At 42.9% G+C, this 18953-nt stretch overlaps 1 protein-coding gene across 1 annotated transcript; it reads right to left on the bottom strand.

Moving 5' to 3' along the window:
* Positions 1 to 359: 359 nt before the first annotated feature.
* On the bottom strand, positions 360 to 18780 carry LOC126378107 (uncharacterized). The gene is made up of 17 exons (XM_050026282.1): positions 18610 to 18780; positions 17326 to 17553; positions 16816 to 16977; positions 13308 to 13532; positions 12667 to 12867; positions 11962 to 12121; positions 10694 to 10843; positions 9185 to 9312; positions 7765 to 7866; positions 7055 to 7176; positions 6074 to 6203; positions 4263 to 4416; positions 3292 to 3412; positions 2605 to 2655; positions 2083 to 2230; positions 1509 to 1679; positions 360 to 645 (listed from the first exon to the last, which is right to left on the bottom strand). Exons 1-17 carry the CDS (start codon positions 18751 to 18753, stop codon positions 436 to 438), a joined length of 2607 nt encoding a protein of 868 aa, XP_049882239.1. The 5' UTR covers positions 18754 to 18780; the 3' UTR covers positions 360 to 435.
* Positions 18781 to 18953: the final 173 nt, after the last annotated feature.

Below are 18953 nucleotides of genomic sequence, written 5' to 3'. Positions count from 1 at the left end.
ACTCACGCAGGCAGTGATGACTTTGACAAATCCGTGTTTATTAATTTTAATTAGGAATGGATCAAAAATGCGCAACTGGGTGAGAGCCTTCAGCGCTCCCCATTTGTCCGGCCAAGTAGTTATTAGTCATTTGCGACAAATCTACGTAACGTCAGAAAAAAAATGTATTCCTCCGCGGTCGAGGATCGAGATCTGGCAACGCCGTTTCACTTATCCCTACTAACATAAATGCGAATGTAACTATCTGTCAGTCCGTTACGCCTTCGAGCCAAAACTACTTAACCGATTTCGATGAAATTTGGTACAGAGATAGATTAGACTTTAGAAATAAACATTCCACAAATCTACGTGGACGGAAAGCTAAAGTGATAAAATCTTTAAAAAATAATTTAAAATAGGCATGACTCCAAAAACTCCAAAACTTTACATTTGAGTCTACCCACTACACGTAGGACTCTTCTCACACTTGCATATAGCCGGGGGATTCCGCGCGACATATTTGGGGAGGCACGAGGGCCCGCAGATGCGCCTCGTTTCGTAACTGCCCTTCGGCATGAGTCGTCCCGGGGCGTCAATCAGGTCCACTACGTAGTTGGCGCGAAGGAGCCCCGCTGGGTACTTCTCAATCGTGTCTTCTTCGTCCATCTGGAATTCAAATAAGGGAAGAAGGTATCAGTGCGGTGGTAATGGCTCGTCGTAACCAGGATAACGGCCTCTGTGGTCCAGTGGTTGAGCGTTGGACTCACGATCCGGAGGTCCCGGGTTCGAATCCCGGTGGGGAGATATCACAAAAATCACTTTGTGATCCCTAGTTTGGTTAGGACATTACAGACTGATCACATGATTGTCCGAAAGTAAGATGATCCGTGCTTCGGAAGGCACGTTAAGCAGTTGGTCCCGGTTACTATTTACTGATGTAAGTGAGTAATCGTTACATGAGCCATGTCAGGGGCCTTTGGCGGCTCAATCATAACCCTGACACCAGAGTTGATGAGCCTGGTATTTCACCTCACAACGCACACGATAACAACAACCAGGATTCTCTGGAGTTCAACTTCACGGTGAAAGGAATCTACAATTAACTCAGATGTTCAAGGAGGTCTAAAAAGGCCACATTTTTTTGCAATTCATCTAAGAAAGCAATATTGCTATTTGACATAATGACATTGGACACTTAATTTTATATGCGCAAATGTCATAATGCAATATTGCTTTTCAGATGAATTGCTTTGACGTAGCCTTTTTAACCCCCAAGTAAGTAGTGTTATATCTACTAAACTGTAAAGACAAGGCCTTGTTAAACTTTGTCACAGGGTCTGCTTACCTAACCTAAGGATTTCACAGGTCCAGTTTTTTATAGAAGCGACTGCCTGTCTGACCTTTCAACCCGCGAAGGGAAAACGAGCCCAATACGGGTTAGGTCACACACCTACGAATCGCATTACTCGGGAATGCAGGTTTCCTCGCGATGAGCACAACTTATTCACAGATAATAAACCTCAACTCACCGGATCGAGCTCGGGCACGGCGACCTCGCACCACGCATGCGCGCTGGTGGCGCGGTGGAGCGAGCACGGGATGCCCAGTCTGTCAGCCAACACTTTGTACAGCACCGCTCGTTCTAGCGCCCCGCCGCACTTCACCCAGCCAAGACCGATCACGCGGGAGTTCAGCTCTAGCTGTGGAAAGAACCGTGATATGGTTACCAAGGGAACTATCTGGTAGCACGGAACCATACTTTTCTGTGTTTCTATCCTTTTCTGTCACTCAGAACTGTCATTTGCTAGAGCGAGATAATGCAAATGCGACAACACGCAGCGGAATCGAGGTCGGTGGTCGAGTGCGCACTCCCACACTTTATCTAGGAAATAATGGTTGTGAGTGACAGAAAAGGATAGAAGCATAGGAAAGTGCGATGCGGTGCAGCCAGATGTAGTTCAACCCAGGTAATTTGAAAAGCCCAGAAAAGCAAAGAGGTAAACCTAGCTCAGCCGCTGCTGGGGAGTGGAGAATTGCCGTTCTATACGTAGTATTACTTATTCCTTATTCTATGACGAGAGAGTAGACATCCCAACACCATACCATCAAATCAGCAAGATGTAGTTCCACCCTGGGCAGTGAACAGTCTCGCTCCTGGTTCATGCCGCTCATCTGAACTGACACGAATTCTGCCAACAGTTGTGCGCGCTGCTTCAACGTCGATGAGACCTCAGTGCATTTTTGACGATATCTGCCAAATTTTAGGGTAATCTATTTATTTGATTATCTTCAAATGAGTATTCTCTCAAATTGGAGTCACGTGTTCAGCGATAAAGGAAAACATCGTGAAGAAATCAATATCCCCGAGGAATATTTCGGAGGTTTGTGACCTAACCTGTACCTATTGGGCTAATATACTCTTCAAGGTTTGGAATGTTTGACAGTCGCTTCTGTAAAAAACCGGACTTAGCGAATCTTCAGGTTAGGAGAGCGGACGCTGTGAGGAAAACGGGATAACCGTAGGAAAATGATGATAATAAATATGGAACTATATTAGAAACTAAACCTATGCATTGCATGTTTTAAAATAGTGAAAAAAGTACGCTAATTAAGTTACTTACTTACCTCACTTCATAATGAGCGTCTTCAATTTCAAAGTAATGTAAAGATTTGGCTCTGAAATAAAAATCGTGACGTCAGTTTATACTTTAAGATTTGATATGGCATTGTGATAACGGGATTCGACATTTTCGCAGATTGCCCGGGGAACGTCAGACATAATTAGGTATTATATTTAGGGCCCGCGCCTCTCGGGATATTTTGCACATACTTAAGATCTGCAAGCAGTGGCGGTCCTAGAATGGCGCGAACAGTGCTAACGCACCGGGTAGCGCCAAAATCAGCCAAGACGGGACCACCCTGGCTGGCAGCTATAGATCTACAGGGGAGTAACTGGATTGGGCACATCTGCCCTGTGAATTAGACCTCTTAACGGCCGCATAAAACTCATACATTAAATGGGTTGCCGTAAACGCAATTTTTAAAAGTTTTAATAAGGTATATTTCGGTGGCCATAAACTGATCCAAAAGAACTGTATTTTGAGGAGCATTGTGAGGTTTCACGCCGCCGATATATTTTGCTAGAGCCGCCACTGTCTGCAGGATCTACACGACCTGAATCATATCGAGGGGTCCGACTAATAGTGCAGCAAATGCTATCTACATGGATAAACTTCGTACGAGTATTGGTGGAAACCCTCGATATAACCTGCCAAACCCTAGCCCTAACCCTAGACTACTGTTGGTACTAACGGATCGCCGAACCAAATCCGCAGTTTGACGAGGTAGTCACGCAGATTGACATCATCAGGCACGTGGGGGAAGCGAATCCTGCTGGACGGTGACATCGCCAGGTTCGATTTCGATGTGCCAACTGGAACAATTGTACTTCATTTATAAGTTCACCCAATGAGGACAAAAACTGCCTATTTCTCTCATCAGGTGTCGCTTCTGTTGAATATCCATGCTATTTGAATAAAGAAACATATTGTTTTATACTCTTTCCGCAGCTTGTAACTGCAAAATCATAGGGTTATATTTATTCCCTAAAGATCTGAAAGAAGAAAACATAGAAAACCTTATTTTCCATAAAAACTGCCTCTTTCGAACTGGCTGCTTTTTTTCGTAAGTCATCCTTCAGACGGAGACTATACTCCACGTTGCTTTACATTTTATAGCAATTTATCACGACATTTAGCTGGACAGTATGGAGAACTGTCAAAATTTAGGAACACTCAACAGTGCTGCCGCCTACATTTGAGTACTCATTGGAGTAGTCACTAAAGTTAGACCAATAAACTGTTAAATCCACGTCTGTGTTGCATCCAAGTCTATTAAACGGTTGTTTTCTGGTAGTGGTGGCCTGGAATAAATTGCTCTAAGGCAATACGGCAGGTGTCTATGTATGATGTCTCATAGTTAAAATTAAGTTTTGTGCAATAAAGTAAAAATATTTGATTTGAAAAATGTTTATTTTCTGTTACAATAAGGCCTTAACTACTGGTGAAGTGCTCCATTTAAGCGCCATAGCTTGTGTTTGGAGGTCCTATAGATTTCAATAAATAAGTACAACATGATGTTAGTAAGTAGTCGTTACATGAGCCATGTCAGGGGCCTTTGGCGGCTCAATAGTAACCCTGACGCCAGGGTTAATGAGGTCGGTATTCCACCTCACAACCAACACGATAGAAGAAGATTAATAACTTATAATTTTAAGAACTTACAGGGCGTCCTTATGTCCATGGCGGAGGCGGGGTCGAAGGGCGATGAATAGAACATGCACAGTAAGACGGGCAGCCGGTGTGGTGGCGCGCTCTTCATCAGATCCTGCATCGTCGTCAGGGACTCACCCATACGCTTCATCACGTAGAAACCTTCCTGTAAAGAAAATTTGCAATCCAACTTATTAGACCCGTCCTCAGCGCCGCCTCACGATGGATGCGATTTCTTGTCAATATTGAATACCTGTACAAACAATCGCAACCTTCCAGCATAAAGATAAATACTACGTTAGTGACATCGTAACTAAAACTTTGAGGGATGATTCAGTGGCATTTTCCGCCGCAAAAGAATGGAATTGAAAAGAATAAACAGATGACGGGAAATTCCACTCTATATCAACTCAATCATGGTCTGAATCATCCCCTAGTTTTTGTTACGGTGTCACTAACATCAATACAAACCCGTAAGATACCTGTAAGTACTTGTACACGATGTAGGTAAATGTTATCGTAACGAATACTGAGGGGAATGATTCAGGTCGTTATTCTGAGTTAATATCAAGTGGAATTTTTCATCGCTCGCCACTGGCGCCCTTTTTTAGGCCGAGTTTCCACTGAGATAGGCTGAGTTGTGCGGATTTGACCAATCACAGCGTTCGAGAGAGCGAAAAACGAAAACATTCTGTCACTGTCTCCCTCACGGTGATTGGTCGATTCCTGCAAATCTCCGCACAGATCCGCGTCAATGGAAACGCAGCCTCAGGGTTCCGTACTCAAAAGATAAAACGTGACCCTATTACTAAGACTTAGCTGTGTCTGTCAGTCCGTCTGCCTGTCACCAGGCAGTATCTCAAAAACCGAGATAACTATACATTTAAATTTTTTATACATTATGTATTTCATAATCATAATCAAATCATTTATTGCGTTCCACATGGTAGGAGGTTGGTAGTATAAGGTGAGTAACGCATATGGACCCGGATAGGGCACAGCAATTTAAAGGAGAGTTACAGCATATTTTTTAGGCTTAAACATAATAAATGAGAACAAGTATACATAATTTAGACATAAAAGTAAAAGAAAACTACTAATCATTAAAAAAAATCCTGCAGAGTAAAAAAACTTTTGTCAATTAGATACTGTTTTAAACTTTTTTGAATTTATTTAGATTTTAATTCACGTTCACGTTCAATTCAATTTCCTTTGCCGTTATAACAATATATACTAAAAACAAAATAAAATAAATATTTAAGGGGGGCTCCCATACAACTAACGCGATTTTTTTGCCCTTTTTTGCTCGATATTAATAAACGCAACAGGTAGGCAATATGAAAATTGTGTACTACTGTTGTTTACTTAGTCTGGTACGGTACCCTTTGTCCGCGAGTCCGACTCGCACTTGGACGATTTTTTTTTAGTTTGGACATCGTATATATTAGCTACTCCATAGTACTAATACCTAATTATTATTATTATTAATAGCCCGCAATGTCCCACTGCAGGGCAAAGGCCTTTCTTCCCTTCTTCCACTACTCCCTGTCCCCAGCTTGTTCGTGCCATCATTTCGAAAAGCGGTCTAACTCGTCGCGCCATCTTTTTCGTGGCCTCCCGACGTGTGACAGCATTTGCAGGAGCCCACTCTGTAGATTTTTTGGCCCAGAGGTCATCGGAAATTCGGGCAACATGTCCAGCCCAGTCCCATTTCAAGCAGGCAGCCTTTTTCGCTACGTCTGCTATTTTAGTTTTGGAACGCAGCGTGGTGTTTTTTACTAATACCTACCTAATATGCTACGTAAAACCTAACTACTACTTACCGAAGTAAAATCGTTGAACTGCAAACAGCCGGTGTAGGCGAGTTTAGCCGAAGGGTGGTGGGCGAAGATGGCCTCCAGGGCAGGCTCCCACGCGCTCACCACGTACCTCGCTTGCTTGTTCTCAACCATGCTGGAAGCAGCTTATTATTACTTACTAAGTACTACAATATTGACCAGTGGTTGAGCTTTGAGCTCACGATCCGGTATAAGAAAACTTCCGGCCAAGTAGTTAATGCCATCAGCGGCAAATCTACAATAAGTCACGCCAAAAAAAAGGTATCAGAAAACCAGGTATGCTCAAAAGTGACAGCTAACATTTCAAGGTTGGACCAGCTGACGTCATCCCACCCTGCGTTGCCATTTTGTAAAAAATAAATTACCCATTATTATCAGCCGTACGACGCCCACTGCTGGGCATAGGCCTCCCCCAAGGATCTCCACGACGATCGGTTTTGCGCTACCCGCATCCAGCGGCGTCCCGCGACCTTCACCAGATCGTCGGTCCACCTTGTAGCGGGCCTACCCACTGAGCGTCGTCCGACACGTGGTCGCCATCCGAGAAACTTTCCACCCCAGCGGCCATCGGTTCTCCTCGCTATGTGTCCTGCCCACTGCCACTTCTGCTTGGCAATTCTCCGAGCTATGTCGGTGACTTCAGTTCTCCTGCGGATCTCCTCATTTCTGATTCTCTCTCCATTGCCCGCTGAGCGACACTGAGCCTCCTTACGAGACCCATAGATTTCATATAAGTATATTCATATTATACCCACAACCAATGTTTTTCGTCCTTGAAATGTTGGAGATACCAATTTAATGGTAACACTTACGTCATCAAAGGGCTAGCAATGGCGGCTTGTTTTAGGATTGAGCATACCTGGTTTTCTTATACCATGTGTGGTATGATTTTGGCATCGCCAATATGAGGTATAGCGTATCTACTTGTATTATACACGTCAATGATTGGTGGAGTAAGCGACTTACTAGTGTATAGTCCCAAGGTCGAGGTAGATGTCAGCACTATCGTCGGTGACACTGGCAGCGATGAGTAGACACAGCGCCGTGCGAAGACCCACGTGCTCGATGTTCAGGTTGCTGGCTATCACCTGAGAAGAGAGGCGAAATTATTTATTTTATTTATTCATTAAACCCTATTATTATTAGACCTACTTATTTCGGTTCTATTATGATTAGATTGTTTTTTTATGTTATATTTATTTATTAGACCTAGAAGGACTTACATTGACCAAATTGGAGATGTCCTTAGAAAGGTACGATCTACTCTGAACCGGCGTGCGTGTATGAAGCGATTGATGAATGTGGAGGAAGCAAGTGAAGTGTGTCAGGATCGAAGCAAATGGAATTCTATATTCTTCAATTCGGGTAGTCAGTGGTACATCCATAGCAACATGAACTAAGTACCCACACCTTACCGGACTTTCTATTAGACCAACGTGATAATGGTGAGCCGTATCGCCGTCTATACTGGTCGAGCCAACTCATCAGTGCAAATCCGGTACCGGAGTTCTAGATTCATATATACATACGTACATAAACTCACGCCTATTTCCCACCGGGGTAAACAGAGACTATAGAATTCCATTTGCATTTTTTTTATTTGGTTTTCTAGATTCATGCCTGTGACAATTTCCAGGGTATCGAATCGTTGGTATCTGAACATGACAAACGCAAACCTCTTCTCCTTTACGAGACGTGAAGAGGAACTTGGCAACGTCTTCAGCCATCAGCCCAGTCAGAACTGTGCAGGTCAGTGTCTTCAATGCAACGTCTGGACGCTGGAAATATGTTTTTTTTAAATAATAATATGCTCACGTTTGACCACAATCTCAGACCTTTGCAGTTCGCATCAAAAGGAAGAGGCAAAACGCTTAGTGAAACGAATAAACGAACGAATAAACGAACTAATAAACGAAACTAATAAACGAACGAATAAACGAATTTGAATTTTTGAATTTGAGTGCGGATTGGTGGTATATCCACAACATAAAGATAAAATGCCTGGCGACGCCTAGTTGTCCGTAGATGGAATGGAGTGGGTGGAATTAACTCGTGAAGTTCCCGCGCATACTTACTCACCGAAGTGTATCCTATAAAAGACCGACAGACAAGCTACCCTAAGCTTCGTCTGTGTTCTAAACTTTGGAGTCGAGTCTTCACTAACGAGTCTATGAGCTTTATTGCTCGTCGCTCCACCGATTCGATGATGATGTTTAATTTTTATTCATCGGCATCTCCCATCATCACCAGCCCATTAACGTCCCCACTGCTGGGGCACGGGCCTTCCCTATGGATGGATAGGGAGATCGGGCCTTAAACCACCACGCGGGCCCAGTGCGGATTGGTGGTTATTAACGACTGCTAATGCAGCCGGGACCAACAGCTTAACGTGCCTTCCGAAGCACGGAGGAGTTCGAGATGAAAACTTTTTTTTTGTGGTCAACCATCCTATGACCGGCCTTTGCGAAAGTTGCTTAACTTCAACAATCGCAGACCGAGCGCGTTGACCGCTGCGCCACCGAGCTCCTCAATTGATCCAATATAGTATATAAAAAAAAAAAACTTTGTTTTAGAAACACTACACATTAACGTTATCGTACACGCGCATCTGTGTGTGTGACGTCTGACACCCATACGGTTGAAGACTAAAGTAAGACTGAGGGAATCGTGATCACGAGTTGGTCTACTGAATACCATAGAATAAGGAATAATACTATAGAACGGCAACTCTCCGCTCCCCACCAGCGGCTGAGCTAGGTTCACCCCAACCTAGCGATTGTAAGTCTATTGCTTTATGGTATAACAGAGGCCTTACCACCGTTATCCTGTATTTCACAGGGTCCGCTTGAAAATTTAGATTTAAAGAAGCAACTGCCTGTCTAACCTTCCAACCCGCGAAGAGAAAACCAGCCCAATACAAGTTAGGTCACATACCTCTGAAACGCATTTCTCGAGAATGTGGGTTTCCTCACAATGTTTTCATTCACCACTGATTCAAACATGAATTCGAAAATCGTTGGTTTAGGTTCGTGCTAGGATTCGAATCTGTAACCTTACATAGTCCAGCGTACTTCCAACTGGGCTACTACGATTTACCTGCAGTATATTTAGCAATTCCTGTATAAAATCATTATTGAGCATGATCTTCACACACGGTTGATAGTTCAGCAGGTTGATGTAACATTGCACTGCTAGTCTCTGGGCTTCTATGGGACTATCTTTAGCTGGAAAATTGAAAATATACAGTGTAATGAAGGTAATAAGTAGCATTAACCAGAAAATGGACCAGAAAGCTCGGTGAGGTGTGGGTGCTTAGGTCATCATGCGAAGGATGGATGGACGTCTTAAACCCGTATTTAATAAATTATTTATTAAACACAAAACAACATACAGTTGTCTTGTGTTTAATAAATTATTTATTCTCTCACACTCGCACAGGTACACATACTCAAGTACGCTCGCTCACACACACACATACACACACACGCACGCACGCACGTACGCACGCACGCACGCACGCACGCACGCACGCTCGCACGCTCGCACGCACTACTTACTTACTTACTTTATAAAAAAAAAAAGAAAAACTCCTCCGAAGCATCACACCGAGGCAAAGTGCCCAAAGAATTGACAGCATTTCCCCTTTGAAGAGTTAAACCAACCTTTTTACAAAAGTAGCTGCCAGCCTTCGGGTCGTGGGTTGCCAGATCTACATCATGCATTGTGTATATGTAGTTAGTTGCTGTATCTTACTACCCCAATTGGAATATTGTCGTGAGCTTATGTTATACCATTTTCTAAAATTGAGTTGACCTTTTCCTTTAAAATTGATAACCTCCGTCTTTTTGAAGTCGGTTAAAAAGAAGATCAATGAAGGGAAAAAATACAGAAGATGCGTAGCCACTAGTGCGTCTCCATGAAAGTCGTCAGACACTGCGTCTTACGAGGACCGGGTTCGATCCACCGGAGACATCTTCAAAAATTTCTTTATGCTGTCTTAGCATGTCAGGGCATTGCAGTACAGAGTGACTAAACAGATGCGCGACAAATAAGTTAAGACACACAACTTTTCTATGACTTATGACAAAACAGTATACCTTGAGTCATATCGTGGCTGATTTCTCGTTATTATTATTATTATACTTGTACAAATTTTTCCTGTACCCAAAGGTTGCCTGGAAGAAATTGCGTCATGAGCAATAAGGCCGCCTGTTGTGCTTTTCTGTATATGTTGTCCTTATTGTGTCCATTAGTGTCCATTGTGCTCAATAAAGTATTTTATCTATCTATCTATCTGATTTTGCAAACTGTCGTATCTGCAATATTTTGCTAAAACTATTTGTGTTTTATTGACAATAGCAAAAGGTGCCAATCAGATTCGCCAAAAAGGAAATTGACCAAAGTTGTATGGAACTTGGTCCAAATATCCATCACGAGACCTATTGTCGTGACCTACCGTGATAGACGACTAAATACTGAGTAAAAAATACCAAACCGCAGTCAAAAATACGCTGTCAGTAAAAAGTTACCACTATTGGTCAATCTCCTTTCAGATACGAGTACGTCAGGTCGTCAGTTAGCGACATCAGTGACGATGTCCCTTACGTTTCCTATTAACGTTCCTCAAGGCAGTAAACGTCTTGGGCTCGATGGTGGCGAAAGCGGCTTTCGCAATGAGTCGACAGAGTTCAGCTAACGCCAGCAAACTGTTCATACGGACATCGAACCACGGCGCCGTGTCGTCACCAAGAATACCTGGAATTATAGAATAGGTATAGAATAAGCTCTCCGCACTTGGACGTAATATACGATCCCGACGACTCGATTACTCTAGCCATAGAGGCGGCCAATCAGCTCGCGACACCAAACACTTCAGGACCCTGATACCGACCCCGCCGGCGTAGTCGACGATTTCCCTCAATCAGCACTTATCGCTATCGACCCACTTAGACCCACGATTAGTTTTTTCAAATATTTTTCCTCACAGACGACGCCCTGAGCCGAGGTTCGCGCCCAAATGGGCACCCTCAGGCCTGTTGTCTTAAACGTTATACCGGGTAAGAGCCTTCAGCGCTCCCCATTTGTCCGGCCAAGTAGTTAGTGCCATCTGCGTCAAATCTACAATAAGTCACGTTAAATTAAAAAAATAGCTCTCCGCATTGTCTAGAGAAGCACATTATCTGGGCCAGATTGAGGGTAAGCGTGCCAGAGGAAGAGCGCCGATCAGATGGTGGACCAGGTCAAGGAGGTTGCTATACAACGAGCTGTAGGTACATATAGCACAAGACCGAACCCCAATCAAAATAAAGAGAAGCAATAACTTATATGTAGCAACATATTGCTATTTCTTATTCTATACATAATGTGATCTAAATATCAAGCAACAATTACATTGTATTTTTGAATAACTATGTACCCGAGTAATGAGAAAATAGGAAATTATTGTGTTAAATCTAGAACGTCGCCTGTAGACTCTGCACGGTAACGTGCGCGGTTACCGCGGCGAATTATATCGAGGCCTTCGACCAATAGCCGTTTGACGTCCATCTACGTAGATAGCATTCGTATCGTTTATTGGTCGAAGCGCTCAATATAATTCGCGCCGCGAATTATTGTCATGCAGATTATTGTCATGGAGATTATTGTCAGGCGCGGTTGTCATGCAGACCCGGCTGGAAGTAAGAACGTAGTCTGGTTTGGAGTGGGGCGGAAGGCGGGAAACTACTGCCCTATTTTCCCTAAAAAAGTAGCATGGACAATGCTACACCGACAAGAGCGTGGCTCTTAAATAAGTGACGATGAGTCTGATAAGAGTCCCTATCTAAATATCCGTATACCTATCTAAATAAATAAAAAAACATCAAAGCGCTCACCACCAAGAGCCTCGACGATGTTGGTCTCAGCCATTCGCACTGCAGACACCATCATCTTCGTCATGTTGGCGACGCCCATGGCCGCGTCGGCCAGCAACTCTCCGGCACCGTTTATGAGTTGGTGGCAGAACACCAAGTCCGTTCCTGTCTCGTATAGTGCCTTAGGAATAGGGAATGGGTGAGTACTTTGGTTTTAGTCTCATACAAGACCAACACCAGACCAGGGGGACAGAGACATCTTCTCTGCCCTCTACTGGGGCAAATCCTATTCGGCGCGTCTTACGGAGTGAGATGGTGGCTGAGTTCGGATAGGGACTCAGACCTACGGGGTAGAACGTACGGAGTGGAACGTTGGAACGTAACGGTTACAGAGGCGGAGATGGGAGGCATCGGTACGTACGGCAATGCAGGACGGAAGGGGCAAGTCACAGGGACTGTAATCTGGAACCTGACAGAGAGCAGTAGTAACTGTCAGTACTATTCAGAGGTGGAGGGACAGATGTCTTAGAACGGCTTTGAAATATACTTCTCTGGGTGCCGTGCCAGTCGCGTCAGAGTACTGCGGGGCGGAAGGCAAGAGGGAAACCACTGCTCTATTTTTCCCTAAAAAAAGTAGCATGGAGAATGCTACACCGACAAAAGCGTGGCTCTTAAATTAGTGAACCAAAACTATATTTTATTCTTCAGGTTAGATCTTCTACTTACATTCCTCCCGTTAGCGGTGAAGGACATCTTGGTAAGCACGGCGATGCAGTGCGGCTTCATCGCCGGCAGAGCCATCTCGAGATACGCGAGCAGTCGGGTGATGCACCCGGCCTGGTATAGATGTGATGCGTTCTCTTCCGTCTCCACATACGTCTTCAACACGCCCAAAACTAGCGTGTGGACGTCACGGAACTCATACGACTGTTGGAGAGGTGAAATTGATAAACATGCTAATGATTTAGCTGTATAGAGCAGTTTGTTAAAAGGGTTTGTAGGTACGGACATTTATACCGTTTTTATTCCGAGTTCCGTTTAGGACTGTTTTTACAAAAAGTTCTGCCAATCTGGCCAACTACCAGTCTGATTGGGAAGAACAGAAATTTGAATTATTTACTAGTGGATTAACAGTTTAACGCGACTTTCTAAGTATTCAGCCTTTTAAGCTAAAACGATATCGACAATGTCCCCACCAGGGATAGAGCCCAGACCTTTTTGATAAGAGGGGAAGAGAGGATCGTAAGGGGTGGGGGGAGTCGTAGGATGAGGGGAGGGTTGGTCGTAAGCCGAATGCACGACCCATAGAAGCTAAAAATACGTTTTATTATCTGAAAATTAGAAAACATAAAGGGGTTCATCCTTACCTCTAGAATATCACACAAATCCAGCACGCCAGTCGAAGCTTTGAAGCTGCGTTGTATGTTGACGTCGTTATACCGTGAGACCATCTGATCAACCGTCTTGAGCGCCACATGCTGTATGGCCAGGTACTTGCTTTGCATCAGCGCCAGGAGCGCAGGCCAGCTGAACTGCGGGTTCTTGGTCACTTCCGCGGCACACACCGGGTCATCTAGGACGTTGCTAAGAGTCTGTGACGTCAGAAATGTTAGAATGAAAGATGCTATTTTTTCGGCGTATCTAGGAAATACTGGCCATCTTGGGAAGAAGATTAACCAATGCGTACGGGATGCTTATGTAATTCTTACCTCAGTGAGTGCTTCTAGAATAGACTGGATGGGAACAAAAACCACAAAACGCGTTCAGCTGCTTATCTTCCTGAACATGTCGATAAACCGACAGAACGATGCGATCACTGTACGGTTCTTCATAATATAGGTACATCTCGAGACTAATTTTATTAATAAAAGGGACTGCTAACAGGCTACTTGACAACCTAATCAAATGAGATACTTTTTATGAAACATTAAAATGTCAGAGCTTGTATGGAAATACTGTCCTGGAACGTCACTAATAAAATCGAACAAACGTCGTAAGTACTCATTGTTACTTAATTCATAAATAACATTTTAAAATAAGTAAGTCGAAAAGTAAAATGAGATTGATTTTTAATCATCTTAGACTCGCTTCTACTTCTAGATTATCATTTTATAATTTAGGTACCTTTGACCCAGTCAAATACCTGATTTGATGAAGACACTAGTAGTGCCAATAACAAAGAAAAAGACTGGTGATATATCGGATAAGAACAATTATAGGCCAATTTCTTTAGCCACCGTTATAGCAAAAGTATTTGACAGTTTGCTTGACGCTCATTTGAGTAAGTGCTTTCAGCCGCACGATGCACAGTTTGGATTCCGCGCCGGTCTATCTACTGAAAGTGCTATTCTGAGTGTCAAGCATACTGTCAGATATTACACTGAGCGGAGCACTCCGGTATACGCCGTTTTTCTCGATCTCTCGAAGGCGTTCGATTTAGTGTCGTACGACCTGCTGTGGGAAAAACTCGAGAAAGTTAGTTTTCGACCTGAGTTGTTGGCAGTTTTCAGGTACTGGTACTCCAACCAAACAAATTTTGTGAAATGGGCAGACGGAGTGTCAGATGCATACCGTTTAGAGTGTGGTGTGAGGCAGGGAGGGCTTAGTTCTCCCCGTCTCTTTAATATACAGGGTGGCCCAGAAGTTCAGGTTCAAAATGAAAAATTAGATAGAGGGGCTCATTAGCTACCAGAAACACCCCCCATGTATGTTCAGCAATTATTTACGGTTTAGGAGATATGACCCATTTTGTACCTTTTTCTAGATTTTCTACCTTACTTCAGAAATGATCATTTTGTCGCTATCCCTTTCTTAATAAATATTTTATTTTACTTCACAACTATGCCTAAGGCTGTGTACCGCTCAATCAAAGATAAATCAAAGTCAAATCAAAGATAAAAAATTTTTATCGGAAGTCAAAGTGAGAATTCGACCAAAATTTTTACAGTTGTTAATACTTCGTCGAAGAATAATAAACACATGAGATTGTCATGGACCCTGAAAGTACTTCTAAAAACTGCTCCATTTAATAGGCTTTTAGAAACATCCAAAAAAAGTACCCTTAATAAGGGCATAAAATTAAGTATTTAGCCCTCAAAAATTGCAAGACAGACAGATTTGAAGGAAAATTTGACATTCTCATACAATGTAGCTGCTTCTTTCTAACGTTGTTAAAGGTGCTCAAAGACAGATTTTATTTTAGTATCCAATAGTATGAATCACCAACAGTGTTTGGGGATAACTTTTTCCTTGAAATCTATGTACCTTCATTAAAATACGAACACCAAAAGTGACTGCAAGTTTTGTCTTCGGATTGTTGCTATGTCTACCCTGTTAGCGATTATAAGCGTGATTTTTATTTACTTTTAACTGAAAATGTGTCTTTGAGCACCTTTAACAACGTTAGAAAGAAGCAGCTACATTGTATGAGAATGTCAAATTTTCCTTCAAATCTGTCTGTCTTGCAATATTTGTGGTCAAATTGCTTAGTTTTTTGCCCATATTAAGGGTACTTTTTTTGGATGTTTCTAAAAGCCTATTAAATGGAGCAGTTTTTAGAAGTACTTTCAGGGTCCATGACAATCTCATGTGTTTATTATTCTTCGACGAAGTATTAACAACTGTAACAATTTTGGTCGAATTCTCACTTTGACTTCCGATAACTTTCTTTTTATACTTGATTTGACTTTGATTTATCTTTGATTGAGCGGTACACAGCCTTAGGCATAGTTGTGAAGTAAAATAAAATAATAATTAAGAAAGGGATAGCGCCAAAATGATTATTTCTGAAGTAAAGTAGAAAATCTAGAAAAAGGTACAAAATGGGTCATATCTCCTAAACCGTAAATAATTGCTGAACATACATGGGGGTGTTTCTGGTAGCTAATAAGACCCTCTATCTAATTTTTCATTTTGAACCTGAACTTCTGGGCCACCCTGTATATATTAATGAGCTTATTGGTGGTCTCAGCAGCGCCAGAGTCGGTTGCCATATACAGGAACTCTGCGTAAATAACATCAGTTACGCCGATGATATGGTGTTGCTGGGACCGACAATAGGTTCGTTAAGAAAGCTCTTGTCGATCTGTGAGGGCTTCGCTCAATCGCATGGCCTGATTTACAACTCTGGAAAATGTGAGTTTATGGTGTTTAAATCGGGGAATAAATATCCAAATGTGATTCCGTCTTTGACCATAAACGGCACTCAGCTTGCCAGAGTTGAAAAGTTTATATATTTGGGCCATGTGTTGACGGAGGACCTCGGGGACGACGAGGACATAGAGCGGGAACGCAGGGCATTGGCGGTGAGGGCAAATATGATTATCCGGAGGTTTGCTCATTGTACAAAGCAAGTGAAAATCACGCTCTTTAGAGCTTATTGTAAATCTTTTTATACAAGCAGCCTCTGGTGCAAGTATACCCAAAAATCGTTTAATGCCCTGCGGGTCCAATATAATAACGCCTTTAGGATGCTGCTGGGGCTGCCGCGCTACTGCAGTGCCTCAGGCATGTTCGCGGATGAGCGTGTGGACGGTTTCCCGGCGATCCTGCGCAAGCGATGTGCGTCCTTGTTGAGGCGCGTGCGCGCCAGTGGCAGCAGCATCCTGCAGGTGGTCGCCCACAGTCCAGACTGTCCGCTTGTGTAGCATCTCGTGCGCGTGGCAATAGGCGCATTATGAATCCTATTTGTTTTGTGTTTAGTTTAATTTTACTAACCCTAACCTACTTTAAGTGCTACTAACACCAATGGAACTCTTTGTTTTCCGAACTAAAAAAAAAAAAAAACCCTATTGTCATCTAATTACTTGAGGTCCAGCGACCACTGGCTAGGAGTTTAAATGTAGGTACCTATGTATACAAAAGTTACAAAGAAACCTGCAAGCAATTCTTCTGGACGTCAGGATCTTGGCTGTTCTTCATCCTGTTGCAAAGGACGCCGAGAATATTGGCGGATATCATCTGCTCGCAACCTTCTGGTTCCTTGGTCAGCTCCGATAGCACCAACGACGCGAATTCCAGAACGAATACGTCTTCACACTTTTTAATGAGAAAGGTAAATCTTTATCGCGACTGATGGGATAAATGAGCCGATATATTCGGTTTACTTTTCACATCAGCACGATATACGGGCAGCATGCAACAGGGGCTGCTCAAAAGCTTGGGTAGGTAACCTACAGATTGGCCGAAAATGTCTCGCAGACTTAAGTCGTCTTCAGTAGACGGACGAAGCGTGTAAAGGTGACAGATTAGTATTGGACAACTACCTTTACGATGGCGATATTATAGCTAAGACTTTGAATTTCGTAGTCAAAAGAAAGGGTACCTATTTTTTTAAAATATTTAAATTCCTAATCAAGTTTTGTAAAAAGAAATACACTAACTTACCTTAGCAAGCGAAAACGCGACTTTCCTCAGATTTTGAGAGTTCTCCAGAACCTGTTCTGGACCTCTTGGCAACTGACAGAGTTGACCTAGAGCCTTCAGAGCAAAACGCCTGATGTTCATCTCTGGATGGTCAATGTGTGGAAGTACATACTTGATGGCATCTAGATTAAAGAGGATGTATCTGTTCTGCATATCTTGCCCATTAAACTTCGTAATCGCTCTGAGGGTCTGTGGATTTGTTACGGTGTTTTAGGTTACTAGAGTAACATCGTCCTCCTAGCATTATCCTGTTTTTCACAGGGTCCGCTTACCTAACCTGAAGATTTGACAGGACCGGTTTTTTACAGAAGCGACTGCCTGTCCGACCTTCCAACCCGCGAAGGGAAAACCAGCCCAATACAGATTAGGTCACCTTCGAATACTTATGCATTTCTCGGGAATGTGGGTTACTAGAGTAACATACCTAAGTTAAAGATTTTCGTTTTCATAGCTCTCACCCCTGCTTAGCGAAACTCACAAAGAGAACATTAAATCAAAATTATCGAAAAAAAAATCCTCTGACGGGGCTTGAACCCGCAGCTCTAGTCAAGCCGGGACGAGCGTGTTAACCATTACACAACCAGGTCCTTCTCCCGTCCATGCGAAATTCTTTCAATCTTTGTAAAGGCTTGCCAAGAGCCAAGTCAAGGTTCAAATCCGGACTTTCATTTCATTTCATGTTGTTTTGTAGGTGGGGTATTCTCATTAGTATGTCTGGGCCGATATTTTATAGAATTCCCATCAAGCTAATGTTTAAAAACTAGGTTTATAACATAAAATAAGCTCACGACTATATCTCAATTGGGGTAGTCAGATGTACACTCACCGCAAGATGAACTAAGTACCCAGTTGCCTACACCTCACCTGTATCGGTGGTAGGCGTATAGTTTCTAGAGAAAGGCGTGGTTTATGGAGTCGACGCGCATTGAACGACGCATCGCGCGGTAATATCAAACATACGACCATTCAATTATTAATATCTTTCACGCCAAAATCGTCCAAACATGCCGCACCCCGTGGCGCCTCCATAAGCGCGGTCATACGAATAAAAATGCGCACTGAGGGGTTAAAAAGGCCACATCGAAGGAATTCATCTTAAAAAGCAATAATGCTATTTGACATTTGTTTGCATTGCGCACTTACTTTGACATGCGCAGGTGTCAAATTGCAATTTCGGTTTTTTTTAATTGCCTCGATGTGGCCTTTATAACCCCTGCTGTGTTTATTTAAGAAGTATCCACTAACCTGACATAATATCTCCGGCTCCTTGGATTCCAGTAGTAATACGGAAGTATGAGCAGTTTCAGGAGTGATTGTAAACGGATGGAAGGTCAGATCTTTCTTGTCCGCCGACCGGTTCTCACGTTCCTTTTGCAAAGGTTTCGCCATGATTGTAATTTTGATGAAATATGGTAATCAAATACAAAATAAAACGCTATTTACAACGCGAATCACGTCTGTATTCCCAGTCAAAAATAATTCTAAGTCATGTCATGTTTGACAAGTTCTAACTCTGACAAAAGAGATTTTAGTTCGAGGTTTTAAGGCTTTTTAGAGACTCCAAGAAGATCCAAACACTGGCCACATGA

The sequence above is a fragment of the Pectinophora gossypiella genome, chromosome 2 (assembly GCF_024362695.1).
Source record: "Pectinophora gossypiella chromosome 2, ilPecGoss1.1, whole genome shotgun sequence".
NCBI classification, from domain to species: domain Eukaryota; kingdom Metazoa; phylum Arthropoda; class Insecta; order Lepidoptera; family Gelechiidae; genus Pectinophora; species Pectinophora gossypiella.
The sequence above is the reverse complement of the archived record's forward strand: the minus strand, read 5'-3'. Positions and strand labels throughout refer to the sequence as shown.

Excerpts from the sequence above, each read along its gene's own strand:
- LOC126378107 (XM_050026282.1), bottom strand. The coding sequence starts at position 18,753 with ATGGCGAAACCTTTGCAAAAGGAACGTGAGAACCGGTCGGCGGACAAG. Across the intron at positions 10,844-11,961 it reads CATCGTCGAGGCTCTTGGTG|GTATTCTTGGTGACGACACG; the intron begins GTGAGCGCTTTG and ends CTATAATTCCAG. Across the intron at positions 646-1,508 it reads CCGTGCCCGAGCTCGATCCG|ATGGACGAAGAAGACACGAT; the intron begins GTGAGTTGAGGT and ends TTTGAATTCCAG.